Source organism: Anser brachyrhynchus (genome assembly GCF_964034855.1).
Source record: "Anser brachyrhynchus genome assembly, chromosome: 3".
NCBI classification, from domain to species: domain Eukaryota; kingdom Metazoa; phylum Chordata; class Aves; order Anseriformes; family Anatidae; genus Anser; species Anser brachyrhynchus.
This window is the reverse complement of record NC_137696.1, coordinates 17,785,692-17,813,333: the sequence shown is the minus strand read 5'-3', so window position 1 is coordinate 17,813,333 and position 27,642 is coordinate 17,785,692. Positions and strand designations below refer to the sequence as shown.

The 27,642-nt window shown below is 56.8% G+C and overlaps 1 protein-coding gene across 2 annotated transcripts; it reads left to right on the top strand.

The window, feature by feature from the left end:
* Positions 1–113: 113 nt before the first annotated feature.
* On the top strand, positions 114–27,633 carry CUL9 (cullin 9). 2 transcript variants are annotated; one of them, XM_080584627.1, is made up of 41 exons: positions 114–267; positions 1,414–2,070; positions 3,080–3,234; positions 3,403–3,906; positions 7,659–7,797; positions 9,460–9,650; positions 9,784–10,138; positions 10,348–10,543; positions 10,669–10,876; positions 10,984–11,177; positions 11,255–11,472; positions 11,567–11,780; positions 11,936–12,041; positions 12,299–12,526; positions 12,662–12,752; positions 12,830–13,001; positions 13,170–13,275; positions 13,407–13,502; positions 13,589–13,764; positions 13,974–14,107; positions 14,189–14,365; positions 14,561–14,670; positions 14,756–14,938; positions 15,171–15,319; positions 15,428–15,650; positions 15,732–15,897; positions 15,989–16,134; positions 16,256–16,373; positions 16,784–16,980; positions 17,073–17,332; positions 17,411–17,774; positions 18,086–18,226; positions 21,009–21,173; positions 21,258–21,421; positions 22,326–22,419; positions 22,643–22,717; positions 23,223–23,333; positions 24,617–24,734; positions 25,306–25,439; positions 25,637–25,728; positions 26,692–27,633. In XM_080584627.1, exons 2-41 carry the CDS (start codon positions 1,428–1,430, stop codon positions 26,891–26,893), a joined length of 7,515 nt encoding a protein of 2,504 aa, XP_080440753.1. In that variant the 5' UTR covers positions 114–267; positions 1,414–1,427; the 3' UTR covers positions 26,894–27,633. The 2 variants fall into 2 exon arrangements, with proteins under 2 accessions (XP_080440753.1, XP_080440752.1); XM_080584626.1 differs by having other exon boundaries at positions 16,778–16,980.
* Positions 27,634–27,642: the final 9 nt, after the last annotated feature.

The window sequence follows — 27,642 nt, the reverse complement described above, 5'->3', positions numbered from 1 at the left end:
CCGAGCCCCGGCGGCCGCCGGGTGCCGCTGGCTCCCCGTGCCACCGCCCCGCCCCGGCGGCGGAGCGCAGGCGCCTTCCCCGGGCACGCCGCGGCCCGGCCCCGCTGCGGGACGCGGAAGCGGGCGGGCGGCGCTCGGCGGCCCGGCCCCGGAGCTCTGCCCCTCGCCCAGCTGCAGGGCCAAGCCCGGGAGGAGTGCCATTTGTCCCCCAGCCGGGCCCAGCCGGGGCTGGGGGAACCCCGTCCCCCGTGCTGGCGGCGGGCGGAGGTGAGCGGGGGCCCGGCGGTTGAGCGGGCGTTGCTGGGGGGTTTTGGGGTGGTTTGGGAGAAATCTCGGGTTTTCCGCGGCGGGCAGGGGCGAGGAGAGCCGGGCTTGGGTGCACTGCGTGGATGGGGTGCGGGCAGGTGTCCTGTCCTGGGGCTGCGGTGGTACGGGATGGGATGGGAGGGAATGGGATGGGATATGGGAATGGGACGGAATGGGATGGGACGCCTGGCTGCACACGGGGTTTGCCAGGCTGCACTCCCGAAGCGGCTTTCGAGGTGCTGGCGTTGCAGCTGGCGTGCGCATTTGCCCCAGCTCTGAAATTTGCAGTAGCGCACATGTCTAAGCACTCTGATGGCTGATCTGCGGGTTGTCAAAGAGCAGTCAGGGACTGGGACGGGTTGCCCAGGGAGGTGGTGGAGTCACCGTCCCTGGGGGTGTTCAAGGAGAGGCTGGACGTGGTGCTTAGGGACATGGTTTAGTGGGTGATGGTGGTGGTAGGGGGGTTGTCGGACCAGATGATCTTGAAGGTCTTTTCCAACCTTAATGCTTCTATGATAGGTTCTAGTCTACCTCATCCGTCCTGCGTGTTACAGCTACTTCTTCAGGTGCCCTAAATCCAAATTCGTCCCCGCTTAGCTGTAAATCCTTCTGGGCCCTTTCTGATAGCTCTGCCCTAAAGAGTTTTTTTTTACGCTATATGCCGACATGTGGAGACTGGGTGAAGTTATCAAAGAAAATAATGCTGCATAGAGAATTGTTTTACTCTGGTTTTTATATCATGTGAACCTCTTGGGGTAGGGAATGCCTTTGTACGCTGTACAAACACAGCTAGGGAAAACATTTTTTTGGCTTATGGTGCAGCGTCTAAACACTGTCACAAAGCAGAGGAGAGTAACTTGGTCCTTTTATTACAAAAAGATCCCAGCTGTGCTCTAGATTCTAGCTGAACGGGCCTCTTTTTCCTCTGGGATTTTGTGAGGAGAGCCTCTTTCTGTGTGCCCCAGTAATGCTAGTCTGTGAAATGGGCTCATTTTCTTAGAGCAGGGATTCTGGGTTCCCTTCAGAGCTTTATCCTGGTTGCAGGATCGGAACGAGTGCCTCAGGCTGGTGAGGAACTGAGGTGCCTGCTCGCTCCTTCCCTGGCAGGTGTGTCAGAGGTGATGATCTGCTCCCGCTTCCCCTGTGTCTCTGCAGACTCGTCCCCCGCCATGGTGAACGAGAGGCGTGATGGCGGCCTGCTGGTGCCGCTGGGCCCCGAGCTGCAGGCCTGCCCGTGGGAGCTGCTGCGGCAGCGGCGAGGCCACGACGGGCAGCCGCAGTACCTGGTCCGGTGGAGCCTCGTCCGCTCGGAGGAGCGAGCGGCGGGCGGCGGCTCCTCCGCGGGGCCCGATGCCGGGAGCGTGTCGCTGTGGATGTCCGCGGAGGAGGCGTGCGCCAGCTGCCCGGCGCTGCTGGGCGAGGGGAAGCCGGCGGGGCCGCGGGCCGAGGAGGAGAGGGCGGCCGGCCCGTTCCCCGCGGGCGGCGCGGCGCCGGACGAAGCCTCGCTGCGGGAGATGGAGGCCGACGTCGGGAGCCTGGTGCGGCGAGCCGGCCGGCAGCTGGGCGGCACCGGGGCCCCCGAGGCCGCCTCCGTGCTCAACACCGTGCATGTGCTGAGCGCCTACGCTGGCATCGGCTCGCTGGCGGGCGCCTTCAGGGAGACGGGAGCCCTCGACCTGCTGGCGAAGATGCTGTGCCACAAGGAGAAGCAGATCTGCCGCAGCGCCGGCAAGATGCTGAGGGTCCTGGCTTCGCACGACGCAGGTGGGGGGGCTGGGAGGGAAGCAGGGTGCCGTGGGGCTCGTTGGATGGACTGGGGGGGTCAGACTGCAGCTTCCCAAGCAGCTCCTCGGTTGCATTTAGGATGCTCTAAGAGCTAGGAGCTCCGTTTTTCCTGACAGGTTCCCCAGCTGCGATGCGGATTAACTGTTAGGAGGACTTGTGCCAAGGGGCTTGGCAGAGCATCAGGGCCTCTCTGATGCCAACTGGAGAGGCTCTGGCCTCTTCTCAGCAGGGAGCCTCTCCCCAGGCCCTGGTGGGTGGAGGCCTGGTGCTTGCCCGCTCCTTTCGTTTGAGGGGAGCTGCCATGGCTCAGAAGTGCCTGGCGTGGTGTGGGGGCACCTGGAAGTGGTGGCCTATCCGTCTGGTGCGTGGTGTCTCACAAGAGCCATCGGGGGGTGGGGGGGGGGAACACCAAATCCCACATTAGCAGACATTAGTATTTTGATGGGTATGATTTTTAATATGTTAATGACCCTTAATGTGCAAAAAGTTACTATAGGTCAGCCTGGAGCTGTTTTTCTCCTTCTTGTTTTTTGCCTTTTATCCCTTATCTTCCTTGCTTCTGCTAGTTCAAGGCTACCTGTCTCTTTCTTGCAGCTAAAAGACTACACAAGCTACAGGCCTCTCTATTTTCTTCAAGGTTTCCTTGTTTTTTTTTCCCAGCTTTGGGTCTACACCAGTGCCTGAGTTCATGCTTGTGTGGGGTTGATGGGGAACCGGTTCATGGTAAAAGTTGACTTTTTCTTATTTGGAACCCTGTTCTGGAGTCAGTTGTTTGGGGTTGCCGTTTTGGGGGAATCCCACAGCTCTCGGCGTGCAGGAATACAAGGTTATTCAGCAGAGCAAAACACTGCCAGTCCAGGTCAAAGGAGAGAACGGGGTTCTAGGTTATACTGGGGAAGAAAGCTATTGCTTGCCTGCCAAAATCTGGTGCAGGGAGGGTGGTGTGAGGGATGCCTCTAGAGGGCCTGAAGGGTTTCTGTTGTTGCAGGAAGCCGGTCTTACATTCTGCTGTCCCTGAGCCAGCAGGACGGCGCTGAGCAGCGCATGGACTTTGACAGCCGCTACACCTTGCTGGAGCTGTTTGCTGAGATGATGTCCTCTGAAGAGCACTGCATGTCCTTTGAGGGCATCCACCTTCCCCAGGTAGTGCCAGTAGGCAGCCGAGCAGGGCTGCGCATCGCGAGGGCTGGCAGGGGATCTGGGCCTGGCCCAGGCCTGGGCTCTGGGGCTGTGGAAGATCCTGGGTTTGCGGGAGCGAGCCGGGGTGGAGGCTCTCAGCCAGGCAGCCCCTGAGGGCCCTGCCCGTTGCAGATCCCCGGGAAGCAGCTGTTCGCCCTGGTGAAGCGCTACCTGCGTGTCACTTCCCTCCTGGATGAGCTCGGCAGCAGCGAGGAGCAGGGCGGGGAGCAGCCGGAGAGCAGCCGCGTGAAGCAGGAGTTTGAGTTCAGCATGGCGATGGCCGGCCTCATCGTGGAGCTGCTGCGTGCCATGGGCTGGGAGCACAGCCACGAGCCAGAGCCGCCGGCCCGACAGGAGGCGAAGCCTCGCACCGCCCGCTCCATCTTCCAGCCCAAAACCCCGACCTGCTTTGCTGCCCCTGTGCCTGTGCTGTCTCCAAACCATGGTGCCCAGAAAAAGCAGGGTGGTGCCTTCCTGACCCCGTCAGACTTCGCCGACCGCAGCAGCTACGTGGAATACGTGCAGGCGCAGCTGGTGCGCGGCATGCGGGTGCGCTTGCTGGAGGACTGCGGTGAGGTTCGAGCTGGGGAGGAAGGCGAGTTTCTTCACAGCACTAACAGGATGCACGCAGCGCAGGTAGGTCGCTGGTGGAAGTAGTCGGGCTGGGGTGGCAGAGGGGACTGACGGGTGGCTGGTGACTTCCTAATGGTGTGTTCATGTTATATCATACTTTGGGACTTTGGCTACAGCTGTCCTAGCAAAGAAGTCACTTCTCAGAGCTGGGTTCCTAAGATAAGCTAGTCTTGTTTGGTGTGATCTGTCCTGTAAGATTTCTCAGCTTTCCCTCTCCCTGGTTTGATCTTGGGGGCAGTTTGGGAACAGGCTGGCTGGCGCAGGTAACACAGCAAGAGGTGCTGGGAGGTCTTACGCCTTGGTGTGTGAGCAGTAGTACTTGGGATGTGACACTTGTTCTCACTGGGTTGGGCACACCCTGCATAGCTGTTTCTTTTATCTGTGAGTATGTGTCAGGGTCAGCTTCCCCTTAGAAATGCTCTTTGGGTGAGTAGACCTTAGGTAAGAACTTGTGGCGACAAGAGAGCTGTTAGGGCTGCGTGTTTGCAGTTTACCAGAAGTCAGGGAAAAGGCCTCAATATATGATGAGGCTTGGCCCTCTCAAATGCTTGGGAGAGCATTTGAATGCTGTTCCAGCCTTTCTGTGGGCACAGGAAGGTGTTTGCTCCAGCTTAGGCCTTTTTCTTGTGACTTCTCAGTCCTGAAGGCTGGGCATGTTCAGCGAGGGCTGAGATTTTGTTGTGACTATGGAGTGAGGAGCTGGTGGGCTCTGTGTGCCACTCCAGTGTGGTTATTTCTGCAGCATGTCAGCTGTTCTTGCATTTTGGCCATGTCTTTGAGCTTGTGAGAGAAATCTCAAATAATTTTCTTCAGACAGGATCTTCTGTGAAGCTATTTTATTCGCGGTTGCAATGGTGGGGGTCCTGCCAATTAGGAGCGCAATTTAGTAAACAAATCATCACCTTTTATTCCCTATTACCCGACACCTGATCACCTCCCCTGTTTCCTCATTGGCTGAGTACTACAGGTTCACAAGCTACTCGATGCTCCTCTATAGCATATATGTACAATTTTTCTTTTTTTTCAACCCTTTAATTTCTCCCTTTTCCTTTTTTTTCCCCTTTCTTATGTTTTGAGAACCTGTGATCTTTGTTTTACTGTTCCCACACTACTCATCCTGTTTTTCTCAAGCTTCCACCTTATTTTGGAACAGTGAGGCCTTCTACTGTCCACTTACCTACTTAGCATTTCTCCTTGTTACGACTACACAGCTACCTTTGAATACAGAAAATTAGTTCTCTACTGCAAAAGCACAACTTAGTTTCTCACAAGCTTCCCAAACCCTGCAGCTAATTGCAATTACTGCTGCCTTAAAAATCCAGCTTTAGCTGACTGTCATCCACAGTGGGCTGTCTCTGCTTCTGTCCTCTGCTCAGTCCCGCATAGTGTGGGCTGCACAGAGTGCTAGTAGTCAGTTCATGACATCTCGAGTGAACTGAGATAGGAACCGCTGCACACACGTTAGTGTGAGCAATTGTGTTTGCTTTTTTTCCCCCAAGTAATTTGCAAAAATGTATATTTTGGTTGTGCAGTTAAAGAGTCTGAGGCCACTCCAGTTGGTCACAGCTGTGCTTAAAGTGCCTCTTCAGCCTGTGCTCAGAGGCTTCCTTACTTCAAGATGATTTCTGCAGATAGAGGTGGTCTGTGAAGAGACTGATTGCCACACTAGGGCACAAAGCTGTGTGTTGCTGATGCTCAAAAATCAATTTAAAAGCCTCGTTCTGGTATCTGTAGAAAGGAACAACTTCCTAATGCTCTTTCCAAATCTCTCTTGCAGTAACTAAAGTTTATTACTAACCTTTCCAGAGAGAAGGTAGAGAATTTGAGGTTACCTTCTGCATATTTGAAGGCCATCTCCTTTTGTTAAATTCAAGATTCTCTGGCCTTCGTGGACTCAAGTCCATGGCCTGTTTTATTTTGTGTAATGCAATTGTTGTTATTTACAGCTAAATAAAAATTAGCTAACAAAAACCCCTGAGCACTGGCTTTCTCGTATCGCCTCTCTGCTTTCTTGTGTAATTTTTTTTTTACCCCTCAGCCAGTTGCAGACTGCTTGTTCCTACTGATATTCTTCTGCTTAATCCCTGAGAACTGATCAGAATTAACTTTTCCAGTCCCCTTTTGGTAACTTCAGCTTACTCTGATGGGTCCAGGCCCATCAACTGCCACCTAGCTTTGGAGAACTTCTTGCAGCTGAAATTTAAACAAGCGGTTTAAAATGCTTGGAAATGTGCGAGAGCAAAAAAGATGTTTTCAGCCTTACCTGCTTGTGTGGTGCAGATTATTACAAGCACGTGCTTGTATGGGGACAGTGTAACTGTTAGGGCAGCATGTGCTGGGCAAATATGGCTTGACAGTATTCTTTGCGCTGTCTTCCAGTCCCATTCTTTCCCCTCCATAATCCTTTCTCATAAGAAACGAAGCTTGAAGCAGGTATATCTGTTACTTCAAATTTGTTGTTTATCTTGAACACCTTTTGTTGTTCTTTCCACTAAAATATGCTTTCAAGTTCTATGCACTGCTGAAGTCAAAATAGTGGAGCTGTCCCAGTGATTTTTTTTTTCACCATTTTTCCCTCTCAAATAGTAGGCACTGGCTTTAGTGTTCATTGATCACTTGAAAACATCACTGAATAACCTAAATCCTTCCCGCTTTCCAGCTGTGTCTTCTGGCAGATTATTTGGCGTGTCTTTCATCTCTCTCCTCCAAACTGAATTGTTTCTTCTCTCTCAGTTGTGGCAACTTCCAAATTTGTTCCCCTCTTCTCACTATCAGTTTGATTTACTTTCTCTTGTGTTTATATAAGATTCAAGCAAAACACTCTCCTGGTTGCTTGCTGTCAGTCTTTTCTGTGCAAAATGCAAACTTGTATGCGTTTTTAATTGGGGCCAGTCTGTCAAGTGTTGTGTCTTGTAACTCCTCTCAATTGGTTTAACTCAATTTCTTTCCATCTGATGCTTTCTTGAAGTTTCTCGGCATCTTAACTCTGACTTTCCGGCACAGTGGGGTCCTGGTAGCACCGGTGTAACTCTGAAAGAGCTCAGTGAATCGGGCAACCTCTGTGTTTTTGTGTCATCAATTTAAGTTATTGACACGTTGTACTTGCTGTCGCTGGGTCCTCCTTCTGCTCGCTAAGTTGAATGTAAAATAATGGTACAGGAAGCCGGGAGGGATTCTGAGAGGCAATTGAACAAAGCACAGGAAACAATTGTCCTCTTTGAGACCTGCTCGTCAAGACCCCAAAACCTTTCTGAGAGGGCTGGTGAATGACGAGGGTATAAAAGGATAACTGATAGAAGATAAAGTCAGAGCAGGAAAAACAGTTTTCTTTACGTTCGTGTTCGCCAAGTGGTTTGTGCCACAAGACCCTTTAAGTGTGGCTCACCTGCCTCCAGGTAGTGTTAGTTAACTTTTTCCTTTACCAGGGTTGGGTACTTTTGGAGGGGAATGCTTAACCAGATGCACTTCTGTCCTAACTTACTGCTCCTGTGCTAGATGAGGTTTGTAGACGAGTGGTTTTAGTCAAAGTTGACAGCTTTTCATTTTTTAAATAAAGAGCCAGGTGTAATCAGGGGAACAAGTTAAGAAAGCTGGTATGCTTAAAAATATGTGTGTTAAAGCCCAATATGAATTAGGTGCTGTTCTGCTTGAACAGCGCTTGCTATTTCCATGCATTTGGGAAAGGGGACAACGAATGTAGCATGGGGGTTGAATGAGTGAGCAAGTCTCATCACCAGGTTCTCTTTCACTCACAGGTTTTGTGGCAGTCAACAGGTCGGACCTACTGGATGCATTGGCACATGTTGGAGATTATTGGCTTTGGAGACCAGCGGGATGACCCTGCTGGTCAGGAAAAAGAATACAATCTGATAGAGAGCTTCAATCTAGACAAAGGTGAGGTGCTGCATGTGTGAATGTATCATCTCTTTGCTTCTGCCAAGGTGTATTTTTCAGTGGTGAACTTTATGTGGCTAGGCATATTTTGCATTAGCAGGCTGGATTTAGCAAGCATTGTCATCATTTAGTTTGTATGATTGTGCAGAGCTGGTTAAGTAATCACATGCCTTGTGAGTACATGAAGTATTTTTGAATCCTAGACTTCTGTCATGATACAACGTAGAGCATAAAGCAGGATTTAAACTGTGACTGTCAAAAAATGTATGTTATAATTAGCTAAACAAACTGCCAAAATAAGAATGTAGAATCTCCAAGATGAAGCTGCCTTAGGGACCCACAGATTCACTTCTTTAAAAGCATTAACATGCCAACAATTTGCTTAACTTCATGCCACTCAGCTTTGGAAAAGGTTTGGAAATACTATTTTCATAAGGTATCTGCAGAATCTCCTAGAAGTGGCATCCTTTGATTTTGCCCTTGCAGTGGGTGAAGATAAAAGGGAAAAATCCAGACTTCAGGTACCCCTTCTTTGCTCAGCGTCTGACGTGACTCTGGCTGGGGAACTTGATGAAGTAACTCTTTCATCAAGCCCTTGATCTTGTAGGACATCCTTTGAGCAGGCAAGTGGTTTGGATTTAACCGCTGCAAAAAGCAGAGTATGCATCAGATCAGGAGCTAATTATCCACTTTCAAAATGTTCTTATAGCCAGTTGAAAAGATGGCTTTTTTATAGACTTCTGTCTCTCGTAAGTAAAGACTTAACTGCATGTCAGTTCAAACTGGCTAAGTTAAAATGAACTTGGTTAGTTTGCCTTTTTTTCCTCAATCGCTCTGACTTTGATGGAAGTATGAGGTCAATTTCGCATCTGTGTAAAAATCTTTGCAGTCATCTTATCCCACACAGATGTGGAATTGAAAAAGTAGGTGCTTTCAGCTTTGGGTCTTGGCACTCAGATAAATTAGCTTATGTTGGCTGACTGTCGGTAATCAGCCACGTTTGTAGTTGTTCTTAGCCTTTTGGAGCGAGTTTGAGCCTCTTCTGTTGGGTCTTGAAGCAGTGAATGTCTCCTAGCTTGCACTTGCAAGCTGTTGCTTGGCAGATAACAGCAAGTTGATTCAGGTTTTCTAAACTGTGCAGCGAAAGTCTAGCCTAATAACGAACTTTATATCCCGGACTTCATTTTGGTTGCATTAGTTAAAAGAAGCTTGATGAATATGTAGTCTCCTTTTGCTTTTGCCTATGAGTACTTGCCCAGTTTGCCAGCAAGGGGCATTGGGAAAAGAGAGAAGCTCCAGGCAGAATCCACTTCCAACCTCTTGACCCCTTGAGCAGCTCAGGCCAGCTCTGTTTGCCCTGCTGCAGCTGCCTGCTGGCGCTGTGGGTGCTGCTGGTGCTGGGTGACCGAGCCTTGCCCTGGTCCAGGCGCTGTGGGAGCAGTTTGGCAGAGCCCTCAGCTAGAGGTGCCCGTTTTGGCTCCGTGCTTCTGCTCCTGGCACATTCCCTCCCTCCTGTCGCCTCCCAGTCCCGCGGCAGGCTGGGGGGCGCGGGGACCCCTCGTGCCCCGGCCGCACGCGAGCTCTCTGTGGGAGCGAGGGGCCTGCAGCAGAGGGGGAGCTGGCGGAGCTGACGCTGCCTCTCCTCGCTCCGCTGTCCTGCAGTCGCGCAGCCGTTCTTCTCCAGGCCCCTGGGGGGGCTGTGCTCCCTGCCGTACCTGGGGGAGCAGCCGAGCAAGGCTGCGGAGACGCTGAGCCGCGCCGAGTGGTGGGAGCTGCTCTTCTTCGTGAGGCAGCTGGAAGCGCAGGAGCAGGAGGAGATCGCCGGCCTCGTCCAGCGGGAGCAGGCAGAGCAGGTGGGGGCCGAGGGGGCGAGGGAAGGGAGCGGGGCCCCGTGGCGGTGCGGCCTCGGTGTCCGGCTGGGTCCTGGCCCTCGCAGGGGGCGCGGGGTCCACGTCCGCGAGGGCTGACTCGGCCCCGTCTGTGCAGCTGCCGGGGCTGGACGAGGACGCCCTGATCCGGCTGCCGGTGCCCGCGGGGCTGGCCCAGAAGGTGCTGCGGGTCTTGGAGGAGCGGAGCCGGGGCAGCGCCCGGGGCCACCTGCGCAGCTCCCGCGTCTACGGCAAATACTGGCTGGGCAGGGGGGCCGAGCGGGACGGCGGGGGCAGCCCCGCGGCGTCCTCGGAGGGTGCTGGCTGCGGGAGCGCCGGCACCGGAGCCGCGCCGGCTGAGGCAGCGAGGGCCGAGGACGGCGTCTGTGCGGTGCTCAAGTCGGATTCCCAGCTGTTCGGCGAGCTGCTGGAGAGGGAAGGGCTGCGCTTCCCGGAGGCGCCGGAGAGCAGAGGTGAAGCCCCCGGGGCACGGGCAGGGCGCTGCGGGCGCTGGGGCTGCGGGCGCTGGGGCTGCGGGCGCTGGGGCTGCGGGCGCTGGGGCTGCGGGCGCTGGGGCTGCGGGCGCTGGGGCTGCGGGCGCTGGGGCTGCGGGCGCTGGGGCTGTGGGCGCTGGGGCTGCGGGCGCTGCTGCCGCCCTGACGGCCCGGCCGCCCTCCGGCAGCGTGCGGCGGCTGCAAGGGGGCGAGCGGCAGGGGCTCGCTGGAGGAGGTGGCGCAGGTGGCGGAGGCGATCCGGAGCAGCGGCTGCGAGGCGGAGCTGCGCGTGGCGGGGCTGCAGCACATGGTGAGGGTCCTGCAGGAGGAGCCGGAGCCGGAGCAGCAGGAGGGCGGCGAGGCCCGGGGCGGGCCGGGGACCAGGTGCGTGGGGGAGCCGCGCGGGTGCTGCCCGCTGGGGCTGCCGGGGTGACCCCGACACGGGCGGGGGAAGGCGGCCGGAGGGTCTGGGCGCCAGGGCCCCCTCCTGAGGCGCCCTCCGCGCGCAGGGAGAAGCTGGTGAAGGCGGCGGTGGAGCTGCTGAGCGCCGAGGCGGCCGAGAAGCGCGTGGTGGTGCTGGCGCTGCGGCTGGTGGCCCTGCTGATGGAGCGGCGCGACTGGCGCGTGCCCTTCGCCATGGAGGGCGGCGTGCGGGCCGTGCTGGCCTGCATGCGGCAGCACGCCGCCTCCGCCCTGGTGCAGCAGGCGGGCCTGGCGGTGAGCGGCGCGGCCGAGGGGACGCCGCGGGCGGCGGGGCCGGGCTGGGGCTGGCCCGCGGGTGGCGGAGGCGCCCGCCGCCCGCTGAGCCGCCCCGGGCCCCGCAGGCCCTGAAGGTGCTGGTGGGAGCCGGGGCCGGCGAGCCCGGAGGAGCCGTCGGGAAGCCCCCGCCCCTGAGCCACGGCGACGCGCAGCTGCTGCGGGAGGTCTTCGCCAGCATCGGCTCCGCCTGCGGCGAGGGCTCGCCAGGCCTGCTGAGCGCCATCCCCGCCGCCGTGCGCGCCATGCAGAGCGTCCCGGGGTAGGGACGGGGCCCGGGGCGGGCAGCCGCGGGGCCAGGGGGGCTGAGGGTGGCTCCACGTCGCCGTGTCCCCGCAGGGGCGCCTCAGGCGTGCGGAACGGCTTGCTGGTGCTGAGGATGCTGGTGGACGGCCACCGGGGCCTGGCGGAGCGGCTGGTGAGCGGCGAGCTCCCCGCGGTGCTGCAGAGCTGCTGGCGGGACGGGCAGGGCGCCGGCGGCCCCACGGCGCTGCTGGCCCTCGGCGTGATCAACTGCCTGGCGGAGCACCGGCTGCCCCTGGGCCCCGAGACCCCAGGTACCCTGCGGCCGCGCCCCCTCCCCGTGCCAGGCCCCGCGGCGGGCACGGTGCCTGGGCTGGGCCCGCCACCTCCTTGGTCCCGGTCCCGCAGGCGCGGAGGCCCTGCTGGAGGCGAGGGAGCCCGCGGGCGGCCCGGGGGACGGCGCCTTGTCTGAGGACGTGGTGGTGGCCCTGGAGCGGCAGCTCTGCGGCGGGGGCCCCGTCCCCTCCGGCGAGGCGTCGCAGGAGCGCCGGTGCTTCCAGATGCTGCTGCGCAGCCTGGAGCTGCTGGGGGCCGAGAAGGCCGTCGGCCTGCGGATCCTCAGGTGGGGCCGGGGGGGCTGCGAGGGGGCCTGGGGGCCCTGCAGGACGCGCCCCTGCGGGCTCGGCCCCGGCCTGGCAGGGGGAGCAGGGCAGCGGGGCTGCCCCTGGCGGGGCCGTCTGCGTGCCGAGTCCTGAGCGGGCCCTGTCCGCTGCTCAGGATCCTGAACAAGTTCCTGGATGGCTACCAGGAGGACGCGCTGCCCTGGCACGAGTGCGTGGAGCCCTGCTTGTCCTCCCTGAGCACCCACGGCAGCGACCGGGAGGTGAGGGGGCCCCGGCACTCCCGGTGGGCGGGGACGGCTTGGCTGGCGGTGCCGGGGGTGCGTCGGGGCCCCTGCCCGCAGCAGCCCGGCCTCGTGGCACGCACTGGGAGCGGCCGTGACAACCGCGTCCCGGTGGCTGCGTGCCCAGCGGCAGCCCGGTCCCTTCGGAGAGGGGCTGGAGCGCTGCGGCACGGCGCCGGTGGGGCCCCGCGGGCTGCCGGCGCCGGGCTGGCCGCTCAGGGCTGCCTCCTCCGCAGGTGGTGCAGGAGGTCGTCGGCTTCCTGCACCGCCTGGCCGCCGCCAGCAAGGACTGCGCGGTGGCCATGTGCCGCGCGGGCGCCCGCGAGGCCCTGGGCAAAGCCCTGGAGAAACACAGCTCGGCCGTGCCGATGGCGCCGGCCCTGCTGGAGCTGCTGAGCGACTGCGAGAAGTTCACCGGCCTCCACCGGACGCTGACGGGCAGCATCTTGGCCGGCTGCATCCAGGTGGGCCTGGGCAGCCGGGGAGCCCGTCGGCGCGGGGCTCTGGGTCTGGGGGCAGCCCCCGGCTCTCCGCCCGCTGCAGCGGGCGCAGGGGAGGAGGAGGCAGGCCCCCAGTAACCGCCCGCCCCCGTCCCCCAGCTGGCGCTGGGGCAGATCGAAGAGCACCGCCGGAGCCAGCGGCCCGTCAGCATCCCCTTCTTCGACGTCTTTCTGCGCAACCTGTGCCGAGGTGAGCGTGGGGAGCGGGGCCCCCGCGCCTGCTGTGCGTGGGCTGGCAGCTGGAGGCTCCGCGCGCTCTGCCCGCAGGCTCCAGCGTGGAGGTGAGGGAGGACAAGTGCTGGGAGAAGGTGCAGGTCTCCTCCAACCCGCACCGCGCCAGCAAGCTCACGGACAGGAACCCCAAGACCTACTGGGAGTCGAACGGCAGCACCGGCTCCCACTTCATCACTGTGCACATGCAGTGCGGGGTGGTGGTCAGGTAGGGCTGGGGGCCCCGGGGGGGCAGGGGCCGTGCGGGGAGGAGGTGGCTTCGGGGCTCTGCGCGAGCCCTGCCCACGGGCCCCATCCTGGGGGTTGTGGGACCTGGGCAGAGGCGTGTGGGGCTGGTGGGGGGCAGCTGGGCATCACCACGTTTGCCGCATTGCAGGGAGATGAGCATGCTGGTGGCCAGCGAGGACTCGAGCTACATGCCAGCCCGCGTGGTGGTGCTGGGGGGAGACAGCCCTGCTGCCGTCGGGACGGTGCTCAACACCGTGAGTCTCGCCCGGGCTGCTCAGGCCACGCGGCTGCTCCTGCTGCTGCCCCACGAGGGTCTGGCACGGGGAGCGTGGGGGCGGCGGGTGCTGGCTGCGCAGCGCGCTGAGGGCTCGCCTTGTGCCTGCAGGTGAGCGTGCTGCCCTCGGCCAGCAGGGTGGTGCTGCTGAGGAACATGACGCGCTTCTGGCCCGTCATCCAGATCCGGGTGAAGCGGTGCCAGCAGGTGGGGAGCCGGGGGCCAGCCCGGGGGCTGGCGGCGCAGGGCAGCGGGGCCGTGCGCGAGGAGCTGAGGGCCGAGCTCTCCCGCAGGGCGGCATCGACACGCGTGTGCGCGGCATCGAGGTGCTGGGGCCCAAGCCCACCTTCTGGCCCGTCTTCAGGGAGCAGCTGTGCCGGCGGACGTTCCTCTGCTGCACCGCCCGGGCGCTCGCCTGGTGCCAGGAGATCCGCCGGGACCGGGGGCGGCTGCTGCAGCTCTTTGGCAAGTGAGTTCCCTGCCGGCCGTGCCCCCCGCCGCTGGCAGCCCGAGAGGGGCCGCAGGAGCAGCGGGGGTGTCCCGCGCTGGCCGGGAGGTCCCTGGCTGGGGGCGTCCTGCCGGGCTGCCGGCCCCGTGAGCCCTTTCCTGGGGGAGGCCGTGCCTGTTGGTGGCCAGCGGCGCCCGGTGCCGCGGCGCGCTGCCCGCTGGCTGTTGCAGGCTGAACCGGGCGCTGCGGCACGAGCAAGACTTCGCCGAGCGCTTCCTTCCTGACGACGAGGCGGCCCGGGCCTTGGGCAGGGCGTGCTGGGAGGCCCTGGTGAGCCCCTTGGTGCAGAGCATCACCAGCCCAGGTACCTGCTCGGGCTGCGCCGGGCCCCTCCCCGCGCCGCCCCGTCCTGAGGCGCCCGCCCTGAGTCTCTGTGGCCTCGCAGACCCCAGCGGCGTCAGCCCCCTGGCCTGGCTGCTGAGCGAGTACCTGGGGAGCGGGGAGCCGGCCCAACGCCCCCCGGCCCGCGGCGCCGCCTTCGGCTCCTGCGTGCGGCTCCTGACCCAGCTCCTGGTGCACGTGGACCCTGGCGGCGTGGAGCCGGAGGAGGCGAGGGCGGCGGGTGAGCGAGGGGCTGCCCTCGGGAAGGGGCCACGAGTCCCGGGCCGCAGCCGTGGGGAGCCACGGGGGGCTCTGCAGAGGGCCCCGGGGCCCGGGGAGGGCTCGTGGCCGTGCCTCCCCCGTGGCCGTGCTGCCGGCGCTCCGTGTGCGGGGCCTGCCCGCGAGGCCGCGCTGAGCCCCGGCTGTGCCCCGGCAGGCGGGCAGGAGGGCAGGAACAAGGAGGCGCCGCCCAGGGTGGCGGCGGCGCAGAAGCCGAGCGGCCTGTGGGGCATCGTGCGGTGCTGGCGCGGCGTGGTGCAGCAGCAGGTAGGGCTGGGGGCCGGCTGGGGAGCGGGAGGCGTCAGCGGGACGGGGCTGCGGGTGCTCACCCCTCCGGTGCCGTTCCCCGCAGGTGCAGCGGTTCCTGGAGGCGGCGGGGCAGGCGCCCGATGTGGCGGAGCGGTACTGCGGGCTGTACCGGCACCTGCGCGGCGCCACGGAGGAGCTCTTCGGGCAGCGGGCTGCCTTCGTGGTGGCCCTGGGCCAGGGCTTCGCGGGGGCGTTGCTGCGGCTCTCCTTCCTCGCCGCCCTGCACGTGAGTCCAGGCAGCGCGGCGCCGGCACCGGGCCCCAGCGGCCATCCCGGGGCCCTTGAGGGCGCCCGTGCCCAGCCGCGGGCACGGAGCTCTGCGCTGGGCTGTGCCAGGGGCCCTCGTCCCCTGCCGGGAGCCCTGCAGCTCCCCCCCTGCTCCCTGCGGGGCGGCTGCCCCGTCCCTGTGCTGTGCCCACCCCGCGAGCCCCCCGCACACCCAGCCCCGTCCCCCGCAGGTGAGCGAGCGGTTTGCCCGCTACCTGGATGGGAAGATCCAGGAGCTCCACGGGGCCGCGGGCAGCACGGGGCTGCTGCAGCAGGTCCTGGAGCCCTTCGTCATCTTCAGCGGCCTGGAGTTCGCGCACACCTTCGAGCACTTCTACCGGTGAGGGCGGCCGTGGCCCGGCAGGGCCCGGCGCAGGGCCCGCGGGCTGGGGGCGAGGCCGGGGCTGGGTGGCGGCGGCGGCCCTGACCTGCGCCGTGGCTGTGGCAGGCTGTACCTGGGGGAGCGGCTCCTGGCGCAGGGCCCCTCGTGGCTGGAAGGGGCCGTCCTGGAGCAGATTGGGCTGTGCTTCCCCCGCCGCTTCCCCCAGGAGATGCTGAGCGACTTGGCCGAGTCGGAGGAGCTCCGGCGGCAGTTTCGCCTCTTCCAGCTGCAGGAGCGGGACAAGCGGCTGCTGGGGCTGGGCGCGGGCCCGGAGAGCCCCGAGGACGAGGTGAGCGGGGCGGCGGGGCTGGGCCGGGGGCCGCCGTGTTCCTCGTGGGGTCCTGAGCTGCCCTCGCGCCCGCGTGCCCAGGCGCCGGGGGAGGCCTCGGCGGCGGAGGCTCCGGAGGTGACGGTGCTGGCCCTGTCCCCGCGCTGCTGGCCCGTGTCCCCGCTGTGCCACATGGACGAGCCCGGGAGGTTTTTCTCGGCAGCGCTGAGCTCCCCGCTGGGCGACTTCGCCGCCTTCTGCGGGCAGAGTGAGTGTCGCGGGGGGCGCCCGGCGGTGCCGCCGGGTGCGGGGGACGCCCGGCAGCGCTGCCCGGCCCTGGCGCTGGTGTCCCCCGGCAGGCCAGAGCCAGCGGGGCTGGGCGTGCGCGAGGCCCCGGCGCCTGCAGTGGACGTGGCTGGGCCGTGCCGAGCTGCGGTTCGGAGACTGCGTCCTGCACGTGTCCACGCTGCAGATGTACGTCCTGCTGCGCTTCAACGGCGCCGAGGTAGGAGCTGGGGCCGCGGAGGCGGGGTGCAGCCGGTGCCGGGGCCGAGCGGGGCCGTGCCCCCCTTCCGGGGGTCTCCGGGCGCTGCGGTTCTCGCCTGGCCGTTGTTCCCCTCCCGCAGGAGGTGGCCGTGGAGTCCCTGCTGCGGGCCACGGGGCTCCCCGCAGAGCTGCTGCAGCAGGCGCTGGCACCGCTGACCGAGGGCGAGGGCGTCCTGGTGCAGAGCTGCGCGCTGGGGGGTGAGCGCGGGGCTGGGCACCCTCGGGTGGTGCTGGGCTGCCCCTGGGTGCTGGGTGGGGGCGGAGGGGCTGGGGGGGATGCGGGCGGGCCGGGGCGAGTCCGGCTGCTGGGGCTGAGCCCCGGGGACGAGGCTGGGGCGTGGGTGCGGGGCCGGGCTTTGGGGTGGGGGCGTGTGTGGGGCTGGGGATCGGGGCTGGGCGGCGCGGGGGGCGCGTGGCCGCGCGGGCGGTTGGGTCTTGGCTTTGGTCTGCGTGGTGCTGGGGCTCGGGGCCGCGTGTGGGGCCGGGGCGTGGGGTGACGGCAGCGGTGGGAGGCCCCGGGCCGGGCGCAGCAGCCACGCGGGCGCCCTGGGGCTCCTGCAGGGACCGGCTCGGGGCCCGGCTGACCGTGGGCCGGGTGCTAGCTCCAGGTGCCCTGCGGCTGAACCGGGCGGCCCTGGCCCAAGCCTCCGGCCGCCACCTGAGGCTGCTGCCCCGGCAGAGGTACCTGCGGGCAGAGAGGGCTGAGAGCGGCGCCCTGGAGAGGAAGAGGAACATCCTCTGCTGCCTCATCACCCGCGTCCTCAAGGCGGAGAAGCAGCTGCACATCGACAACCTGGTGTTCAGGGTATGGAGGCTGAAGGTGGGGGGGCGCGGAGGGGCCGCCCGGGTGCCGTGCCGCGTGCTGCCCTGCAGCGCAGCGCTCCCTCGCTGTTGTAGGTGATCGATGCCTGTCAGAAGGGTGAGCTGGGGCCGGGGCTGCAGTTCCTGAGCTTCTGCTGCCACAGCGTGGACGTGCTGTCGTGTGTCCTGCACCTGCTGAACCAGGGCTACCTGCGGCGCCAGGAAGGGAGGCCCCACGTCCTGGAGTACGTCCCTGCTGAGCCCAGAACACCCCTTGGGGGCCAGGCACAGATGGTTTTCCAGAGGCAGCTACCGGCCACATATCCGGATGAGGACAGCAAGGACTGCCTGTATCAGTACGGTTGCATGTCACCAGGGGTCGGAGGGTTGTTCATCTCCACCCTGTGCAAATGTGACACATTTCTCCATGTCAGGTCGAATTCCGGCACAGACAGATCGGAGGAGTTTCTCCTGGCAATGCTGCAGGTGCCGATGGGGCACACACTTAGTCTGGAGGAGGCAAAGCTGCTCATGAATCAGACGGTGCAGCGGGTCCAGGATACTCTGAGCATCCCAGAGGATGTTGCTCGGCACCTCCTCATGCACTGTAGGTGGAATGTGGATTTCCTGATCCACTGTTACGTGGAGGACCGTCGGTCACTGCTCATCGCCTCGGGGCTTGAAGTGGAAGATGCCCAGCGCCCTCCAAGCCCGGGAACCCACTGCCCAGTCTGTGTGAACCAGTTGTGTCCCACCGAGAAGCCACCATCCCTCTGCTGCATGCATTACTGCTGCAAGGTGAAGGTCCTGGGGTCTTTGGCTCCTGTAACTTGGCAGGGGATTGCTGCTGCCTAGTTGAAGCAGCTGTTCTTTCTCTGAAGCTGTTATCAGGTGATTTTCACAGAGCTCATACATTCTGTTATCTTCATTTCTTTGCTTGCTGCGATAGTTCGGCTCCTGATTAGTCTGTTTCCGATCTTGTGCTTTTGCGTACTTAGAGATGGTTCTGTGCCCCATCTGCTGGGTGGGGTGGGCTCCTGAGGCTGGGATTTCTTCATGTGACCCAACTGGTATAGCTCATTTAACTCTCATCTCTTCTGCTTACACAGCCCTGCTGGAATGAATATCTCACAACTCGCATTGAACAGAACATGGTTCTCAGCTGCACCTGTCCCATTTCTGAGTGCCGCGCACAGCCTACTGCAGCGTTCATCTATTCCATTGTTTCCTCCAAGGAGATTATAGCCAAGGTGAAGTAGAAAAGGTGGCTACTGGGTGTCTAAGCCATGTTGCCTTTTGGTCAGCACTAGCAGATAATCTTGCTGCTGCTTTTCCCCTTCCCATAGTTAAGACTAGTTTACACAGTCAGCGGAGGCAGCAGGAGCTGCTTGTTCTGAGGCAGGTGTTATTTTTTTCCCCCGTTCTTCCAATTTTTAGCTAGCACTTAGAGCTGAACCCCCTTCCCACCTAGTGGCAGGGCTGTGGCTGTTGGGTGACTGGTATTAGCATCCTGTGTGAACAGTTACATAGGAGAAATGAACAGCAGTCATAAAGACTGCTCTCTTTTTATTTTCCTTCAAGTCTGCAAGCTGGCAACAAAAACGGGCAAGGCTACAGGAAACCATTTCCTTCAATGTATCCTTTATATCTTCTTTTCTGTAAGAAGTGCTTGGGGAGTTAGTACATGTATATGGGCACTTAATTCTTACTGGCTTTGCAAATCCTGTGGTCCCGCTTGTCTCAGAGCAGGATTTAATACCTTGTTGCTATGACTATTTTATCAAAAAAATTTGCAGTTCAACATAAATTGCAGCCAATTTTAAAAAGTTGATCTGATGCTCTCATTGAAATGTTATCTGTCTCCTTTTCTGCTCAAGAAGTGGGATGACTGGAGCTTGAGTGCCTCAACACAAAGTCACATGTACAAAGTCATAGAATAATTTAGGTTGCAATAATCTGGTCCAACCCTGTGCTCAAAATAGCCAGCTTCTTGTGTGAAGTTCTAACACTGAAGTTAAAACACACTGCTCCAGGCTCAGTCTTCTCTGCATCTTCTATTTAGGTGGCTCTAGGCAGTGGTAAGTGGGCCCTCTGCTGCCTTCTCTCCAGGCTGAAGAAACTCAGCTCCCTCAGCCTCCCTTAGTATATTCTGTGCTCTAGCCTCTGACCGTCCTGATGGCCTACCTCAAGTCCATCATATGGACTATGTCTTCTCTAGTCTGTTAATGTCTGTCTTGTGCTTGGAAGCCCAAATGCTCTTGTATCTAGTTGTGTCACCAATGCCAATAGCTGTGAGAAATCCCTTCCCGTGCCTGCTGCCTGCACTCTTGCTAATACAAGAGTATTCAAGTTTAAGCTTTTCACGCTGTTCTACAAAACATAAACCCGGACAGTTATGTTTCTGAAAGAGGTTTTCTCTCAAACGTGTTTACCTCAAGTTCCTTGAGAATCTGTTCTTCAGATGTCATCTCCCATTCTGGTCCCAGGGATTCCTTGCTGGGAATCATCCCTTAGGCTCACACCTGGATGAACTTCAGCATGTGCAAAGGTTCCTCTGTGATCTCTTGGTTGGTGTCACTGCGGTGCTTAGTAACTTCTTGGTTGTACCTGCTCAGTTTTCCTCCAGACCTTTGTTGGACACTTGTTCCCTCTCCCTTTAGGCTGCCTGAGAGCAACTCTTTCTCTTAAGGTTCTAACAGGAACCTTAGATCTGCTGCAGCAGTTGCACCTCTCTCTCTTTCATCTCACCAAGAAAATAGGGCAGAACTAAACTGCAGGTCAGGTGTGAAATTCTGCATCTGTAAAAGCTGTGATTTGGTCCTGTCTGCCAAAGCAAAAGACTCATTTGTCTCTCTGGATGCTGTTTTCTGGGCAGAAACGATCATGTCTCCTGTCAACAGGATGACAACAGACACTGATATTGATTCTTTCAGAAGAGTAATGTGGCTTTGTTGAGACTGCCTCCACCACACATGACACAGGCTGACGTCCTTGCTGCCAGTCAGAAAACACTGTAGTTTAGGCTGACTGAGAGAGAGAACGGACAAGAGAGAATAAATGAAAGAAATATGAATAAGAGCAAGTGCTCTTCAGTGCTCAGGGCTTGCACATTTTCTCTGTTTGTTACGACCTATATTGTCCTTTCTGTGCACGGTGGCTTTAGGGCAGTTTTCCCACGTATGCAGAAATCTCCATAGGAGGGCCGTGAAAATGACAAAGTTGCTTTTGAATTTCCACCAGCTTTGTACGTGTTTGCACAGTCCTTACACAAGAGTAACTGAGTGCAGAACACAGTTACTTTGTGCAGTATAGCTGCATTCCTGGGGTCCCTATCTGAGCGATCTCGTATTGCTGACCAGTTTGCCTTGTCCTCTGTAGTAATATCTGTCTAAAGGCTTTGGACAAAGCAAGTCTCCTTCCTCTTTGCACGTCCTGTAACTAAGCAAAACGCTACTGAGGAATTCAGAAAAAAATGAAAAAAACTCCTGATAGCCTTCTATGGTGACATGGCAGACTTGGTGGATGAAGGGAGAGCAACAGGTGAGGCTTTCTCCATTGTCATCCACAACGTCCTCACAGAACTAATGAAGTATGAGCTGGATAAGTGGATGGTGAGATTGATTGAAAACTGGCTAAACTGCTGAGCTCAAGGGGTTATTATCAGTGTCAGAAAGCTCACCTGGAAACCAGTCACTATCGGTGTAACCCAGAGGCTGATACTGAGGCCAATATTGTTTAATGTCTTTATTGATGACCTGGGTGATGGGACCAAGTGCACAAAAGGCCACAAAAATATAGTTTTTATCTCCAGAAGTGCTTTCCAATCTCAGGTGTTCTGCGCTTCTATGAAACAGCCTTCAGATATAAGATAAGGGGTGGGGAAAAGACACAAAGGGAATGGAAGAGCAAACTAGCTCAGTGCTGTTTTGTCATGAGCATTGGATGTAGAGCCCAGAGGTACCAGACCCCAGTTTTAAGGTCTTACCAAACGGATTCTCTGCCTTAAACCTCCTCTCTGTCTTCTCATTACAGTATGAAAAAGCCCTCCTCAGAGGCTATGTTGAATGTTGCTCCAACCTGACGTGGTGCACCAATCCTCAGGGCTGTGATCAGATCCTCCTTAAAGATGGGCTTGGTTATGAGGCAGCCTGTTCCAAGTGCTCCTGGATATCCTGTTTCAACTGCAACTTCCCAGAGGTGAGGGCTGAGCTGAGCCACAGGCGGTACCGCCTTGGTGTTGGCACACGCCATTCTGCTTTTGTGTGGTTGACTGTCTTTCAGGCCCATTATCCTGCTAGCTGCAGCCACATGTCTCAGTGGGTGGATGACGATGGGTACTACGAGGGAATGACAAGTGAAGCACAAAGCAAGCACCTGGCTAAACTCATTTCGAAGCATTGTCCAAGCTGCCAGGCTCAGATAGAGAAAAATGAGGGGTGTCTGCAGTGAGTATCCATTTTTGTTGGGTGCTTGGGACAGGAAGGGGCACAGACATAGTTAGCTCCATTGTGCTTTCTTTTGGCTGAAGAGCAAGCATCACAGCAGGTCTGTTTTATAGTTTTAGAGGAACGAATGATTGTATTTAATTTCTAGGAGAAGCAAAGTACTTCCTAGCACTCAGAGTTAAATCCATTGGTAGCTGTATAATAGAAACAAAACTAATTTTGCAGTACCTTTTTAGCAACCACTTGTCTGCTCTCAGAATCCACAATAGACATACAGAGATACAGCCAGGGGAATGGATATCTCAGCACCATTTAAAAAAAAAAATTAAAAAAATAATTTTGTGATGCTCACCTAATTGTGCAACTCTAAGCAGTTTGTTTTAACTGCCTGTTTTGAATTGGCTTGGATCTGTGGCAGCTTTTTACATCCTCCAGCTTCAAAACCAGGGCTTTGAAGTTGCCATTTGCTCCTTTCTTGCACTGGCACAGCCCTTGGTGCCCAGCTGTGATTTGTTCCCATGTGTTGCATATGGCCCTAAGGCTGTACAGCACCTTTCTGCACTGGAGTGATGCGTTACTGAAGGAAGAAGTGAGGTTTCATGTAGATGTTGCTCTGAATTGTGGAGTGCTTAGTTCACCCTTCCAGTTCTTGGTAGGGTGGTACCGTGAGACTGTGCTGCTGGTTTTCCTGGTTCATTTTTGGAGACATGATGGCTCTTAAGCATCATTGTCTTCCAGCAGGGCTTTAAAAAATACATGCAGGGAAGTGCATAGTACTGAGTGAATGGGAATGGGAACTAGGCTACGCACTCCAGCCCTGCGGTGTAGGGAAGCACTGGTATGAACTGTTTGGATGCAGCTGTTAGGACTGAATGATTTTCATCGCTCTTCTCCTACCATGCAGTATGACATGTGCCAAGTGTAATCATGGCTTCTGCTGGCGTTGCCTCAAGCCCTGGAGGCCAACTCATAAGGATTATTACAACTGCTCTGCTATGGTGAGTGGTTTGCTGTATCCTAGTGGTTCGTGCTTGTGTTCAGATGCACCTGGCCTCTCAGAGGGATAAGATCTCTGCTTGTGCCCTTTGCTGTGGCCTTTACTTCGTGCACTTGCCAGTGATCTTGATAGTATTGTCAAAGTCTCTGTGTGTGGTAGCCATTTCGAGGCGATTCTGGCACCCGAGACAAGTTGTTACAGGTTGCTTCTGTCTTTCCTTTCAGGTGAGTAAAGCAGCTTGGCAGGAGAAGCGTTTTCAGGATTACAACGAGAGGTGCACCTTTCATCATCGTGCGAGGGTAAGGCCTCCTTTTATTTATTTTTTTTTTCCAGATACTGACACTGTTGCCTTAGCCCTGATGAGCAGGACAGTTTGTTACGTCTCAATGCATTTCACTTGAAGCTGGGAAACAGGTTTCAGATCCAGGCAGGGTTGCCTGGTCATGTCACCCTTACTGTGGCATGAGGGATACTTCTCGGCCTGCTTTCTTCTGCCAAGTCTGTTGTGGAGACTGAACACCTAACTTGCGGTGTTCCCTTGCTCAGACTGATACAGTAGTTGGAAGCGATGGCAAAGAGATCTGCAGGCTGAGCTCTGCCTAGAGCTAAGTTACAGTGAAAAGTTGACATGTCACAGTAGAGATGTTGTAGCCGGGTGCAGTAATTGCTCTCCTGCTGCCTGCATCTGCATGCTGGGGTTGTGCTTTAGAATGCTCAGCAGTTATCTGTGTGGAAGATGACGTTTTTTGGATCTTGTGGAGCTTGAAACTGACTTTTTTTTTTCCCCTCTTGTGGTTGTTGCAGGAATTTGCCACGAGTCTGAGGAACAGGGTTTCTTCCATCAGTGAGATGCCAAAAATTAGGACTTTGACCTTTGTCCTTCATGCCTGCAAAGTGCTGGAACAGGCACGGAAGGTAAAACTGGATAACAGGTTTACTGAGATTAAGGCTTAATTCAGTTGGTGTGTTATGCCTTTCTTAAAGTGATAAGATGCCACTAGGAAGAGCTTGCTGTACTCCAACAAGGGGGAGACAGAAAACCTTGAGGGGAGTAGTAGCATCAGAACAGGGGAGGAGTTTGTATGCCTTTCTGCATTCTTCCTTTGAGCTAGGCTCCTTCTGCTGTGATCCTCACAGTTGGGTCGTAAGGATTGGAGCAGTGGTCAAATTTACACCATGGAATCAGCACAAGTGTTTTCTTATAGTTGCTTTAGTCCGTTCCAGCTTGAAATGCCCCAGTAGTGGCACTTACCTTTGGAAAACTCTCCTGATGCTGTACTGCAGTTAGGAAGTTGCTCTTGATGCTCATGATTTTCCTTTCTTAACTTCATTTCATGAGTGCTTTGGGAGCAATGAGTTACTTAGTGCATGCCCTGCTGGCCACAGTGTGAAGGATTTACAGTACAGCTCCTGGATGTGTGCAGTAAACCTATAGTAGGACAGGTCTGCAATGTTTTCTTTCCGCAGAAACATAAGGAGGAGGTGGGAATTGCCTTTACAATACATACCTTGTTTGTGCAGGCAGTCTTGATTTTGAGAGGCATGTGGAATGAGGGTTTCTGACCCTGTTTTGTCTGCTCAGTGTGGCAATCCCTGTGTTAGCCAGGGTACGCATTACTGTTGCTTGCTGCTGCTGGCTTTTCTGGCCTTATTTATGTAAATGGAAACAGTGGTCTTGTTCCTGCTGGGTACCTAGATGGCTTTGGGAGTCATTCATCCGTAACAGGAGTTTGTCAGTCATTGAAATTACTTTGTCCAGGGCTCTTGGTGCTACAAAGCACCACTTCTGCTTTCCCTTGGGTTCATTTCTCTCGGTTCTCTGCCACTCAGTTTGAACTTGGGCTGCCTGGCAACGTGTGGGTTCCATGTGCTGGTTGTTTTGACACCCTGCCTGCTGCTCAGTTGCATTTGTTATACGTCTGCAATCTGTGTTCTTGTGATGGTTTGCGACTGGGAACAACCAGTTATTTCAGACTTAACTACAAAATAATTGCACATTCATTTCCAATTCTACGAGTGGTGTCCTGGCACTGCTTTCACTTGACATAATGGTTCACTCAGCTGTCACCTCAGACCAGAAATGTGCCAGACTGATACTTACCAAAGTCTTGAAGGGTTTGGTGCTACTCTCTTCTTCTTTACTTGCCCACTCTGAAGCTGAAGGGGGATGCCTAACAGCATATTCTGAACTGTTCCAGGTACTGGCCTACTCCTGTGTGTACAGCTATTATAACCAGGACACTGAGAGCATAGATATTGTTGAACAGCAGACTGAGAGCCTAGAGCTGCACACAAATGCTCTGCAGATCCTTCTGGGTAAGTCCAGCAGCCTCTCCAAAGTAAATAGTAGCAGTCCCTGACGTGTGGTTCAAAGGATGGCAGATCTGTAGTAGGGCAATAGCATACACCCCAGCACCCACCAGGTATCTCTCACATCTCCCAGCCTATTTCGGTATTCTCAGTGTCATTTCTGGGAAGTCCACTGGAGCAATTCAGCTGCAATATTAATTGCTCAGCGTGACGTCAGATGGTATGGAATACCCCTTTGGCCAGTTTGGGTCAGCTGTCCTGGGTCTGTCCCCTCCCAGCTCCTGCTGCACCCTCAGCCTGCTCGCTGGCAGGACAGAGCGAGAAGCCGAAAAGTCCTTGGCTTAGTGTAAGCACTGCTCTGCAACAATTAAAACATCAGTGTGTTATCAACATTATTCTCATACCAAATCCAGAACACGGCACCATACCAACTACTAGGAGGAAGATTAACTCTCTCCTAGCCTAAACCAGGACGGGGACCTAAGTAGCTTGACTGGCTTGATAATCAGAGCTCAGGGACTTGGTTTCTGCTTAAGAGTGTGGGGAGGAGTCTGATTTTGTTGGTCTTGAATTGCAGAGGAAGCCCTGCTGCAGTACCAGGACCTGACTTCCTCTCTTCAGCTCCTGAAAGCAGAGCATTTCAATACTGGTTTGGAGTTGGTGCACCGGATCAAGGAGCGTCTCTTTGCAATTCTCTGGCACTCCACACAGGTGAGGTCCACGTGCTTGGTGGCGGCTTGTCTTGATCTGGTCTAGTTTGATCTTGGCAAACCAAGAAAGGGGCTTCATTAGCTGAGGGTACAGACTGAGGTGCTGTATGTGTGGATGTAGGGAGGGGGTTTGCAGCGCAAAGTACGCTTCAGATCACTTACTATCTCTTTCGTTTGCCTATTCTTCCACACCGGCAGGATTTCCGTGTTGGGCTTGAGACTTCAGCAGATCCTGGTCAGAATAAGGTGAAACTCTCCAACGTGCCTTCTTCAGCCCCTGCCTGTGTAGGGTGAGTTTTCTTAGTGGGGTAGTAAGGAAAGATGGTGAGTGCAGAAGAAAAGCAGGTGACCAGAGTTTTCCCCTGTGCTCACTGAAATACAAAAGAATTAATAAGATATTAATTTCTTGCATCCTGTGTTGTGGTTTGAGATAACAATGTAAGTAATGTAGCTGTGTAGGGAGCCCAGTGAAACCTGCACTTAATGTGAGGCTACGGGCAAGAAAGCTCCATTGCTGGCAGACCCGGTTATGGTTTTTCTCCACCTGGACTGTCTTGGGTTCCTGCAGAGTGACCCGCTCTTTCTTCAGAGGTGTACTGAAGATCTAGGAGGTGCCTGAATAAGAGCAGCAAGAAGAACATAAATGGAGAGAGATAGAAGGGCCTGACACTTATTTTAGGAAGGCAATGAAGAAGTTACAGAGCTGTGAAATAGTGTATTGAGAGGTGAAATGGATGGTTTGTTGTGACCATGTGTTAAAGTACTGAGCTGGCAGGTGTTAAGTGTGATTGAAAGGTGATGAATTTAAAACAAAGTCCATTCCTGCATGACACACTGCTTAAACCAAGGAACACAACTGGCACCTGCTGTCCCAGTATGACCAACACAGGAGCTGAACAGGGTACTGAAGGCTGCAAGAAGGAATGACGACTGGGCCAAGAGAGATTCGGTTTCAGGGCAGGGTTTCCAGTCTCTTCCAAGGAGGCTGAGACACCAGAGCTGCTGACCACAGCTTGTTGGCCAGTTGGTAGGTGGCTTGCTGGCACATCCCTGTGCTGCATGCCTGGATAAGCCCATTGAATCACCTCCTAGGTGTACCTGCGTGGCTGCTGTGCCTCTGAAGCATGGCTTTGGCAGGGATTGCTGAGGTGATGGTGATGTGGAGGGTGAGAGTGGTGTGGGGCTGGGTCATGGTTACTGCTTGCAGCCTGGGAATGGGAAGGGCTTTGCTCTGATGCTCTCCTGTTCAATAGGCCAAGACCTACCATCTTCTGTGAGTCCCCCAACACAGACGAAGATGGAAAACAAAATGAAGATGAGGAATACGACCCGCAGTGGCAGGAAGACTATGATGATGATGATGACGACCTTGATGAAGACAACTTTCTGTTCGATGATGAGTCAGATAACCTTGACTGTGACTCCTACTTTGACGATGATGATGCCTATGACTAGAGGTGGGCTGTCACCCAGCCTGCCAGCCTGGATCTCTGCCTCCAGGCTGTCTTGACCAGTTTGTCTTAGTGTCTTTCCTCAAAGATAGTATGGAGCTCTCAGGCAGAATGAAGAGATGTTTTCCTTTGGGGGCTGCTTTCTTAGTGCTTAATATGCAGAACCATTGCTCTGGGCAGATGGGCTGTGTTACTGTGGTCATCTCTCTCAGAAAGACATCTCCTTCCCTTTCTCGTCTCCACTTCTGCCCTAGATACAATCACCTAATTGAGTTTGGAGCTGAACTGTGATTTTTCTAAGTTGAGGACTGCTTGCTATCTGTTAAAAGACTGTTCAGTCCTTTGGACTGCCCTCCCCAAGTGCTGTGTCATGTGTCCTAGCGTGACGCTGTCTAATCCAGCCAGTGTCTAGAAATACCATAAAAGCAATGTGTTAACACTCAAGCCAAAGCTTCCCATCTGGAGCTGGTGGGGTCCCCTCCAGAGTGACAGATGTGGCTCAGTGCGTTATTTTTTCTGTTTGTTGTTGGAGTTGTCTTCTCTGCCGTAAAGCAGGATGGGCTGCTATGAGTGGCCCAAGTTTGCAGGGCTGTGTTTAAGTGTATAAATGTATGCGTGCATGCACACACATATATATATACACGCAGAGTTTGTTTGGATTACACTTTATCTTTGCAAAAAAATAAAACCCTGAGGAACAAGGGTTGAAAAAAATTCCGTTTATAAAAGAAAGTTTTTTTCCTATCACAAGTC

Coding starts and splice junctions, on each gene's coding strand:
- CUL9 (XM_080584626.1), top strand. CDS start 1,428: ATGATCTGCTCCCGCTTCCCCTGTGTCTCTGCAGACTCGTCCCCCGCC. Junction 16,374..16,777: donor GCAGAGCTGCGCGCTGGGGG/GTGAGCGCGGGG, acceptor GCCGGGTGCTAG/CTCCAGGTGCCCTGCGGCTG. Junction 17,775..18,085: donor GCATGCATTACTGCTGCAAG/GTGAAGGTCCTG, acceptor CTGCTTACACAG/CCCTGCTGGAATGAATATCT.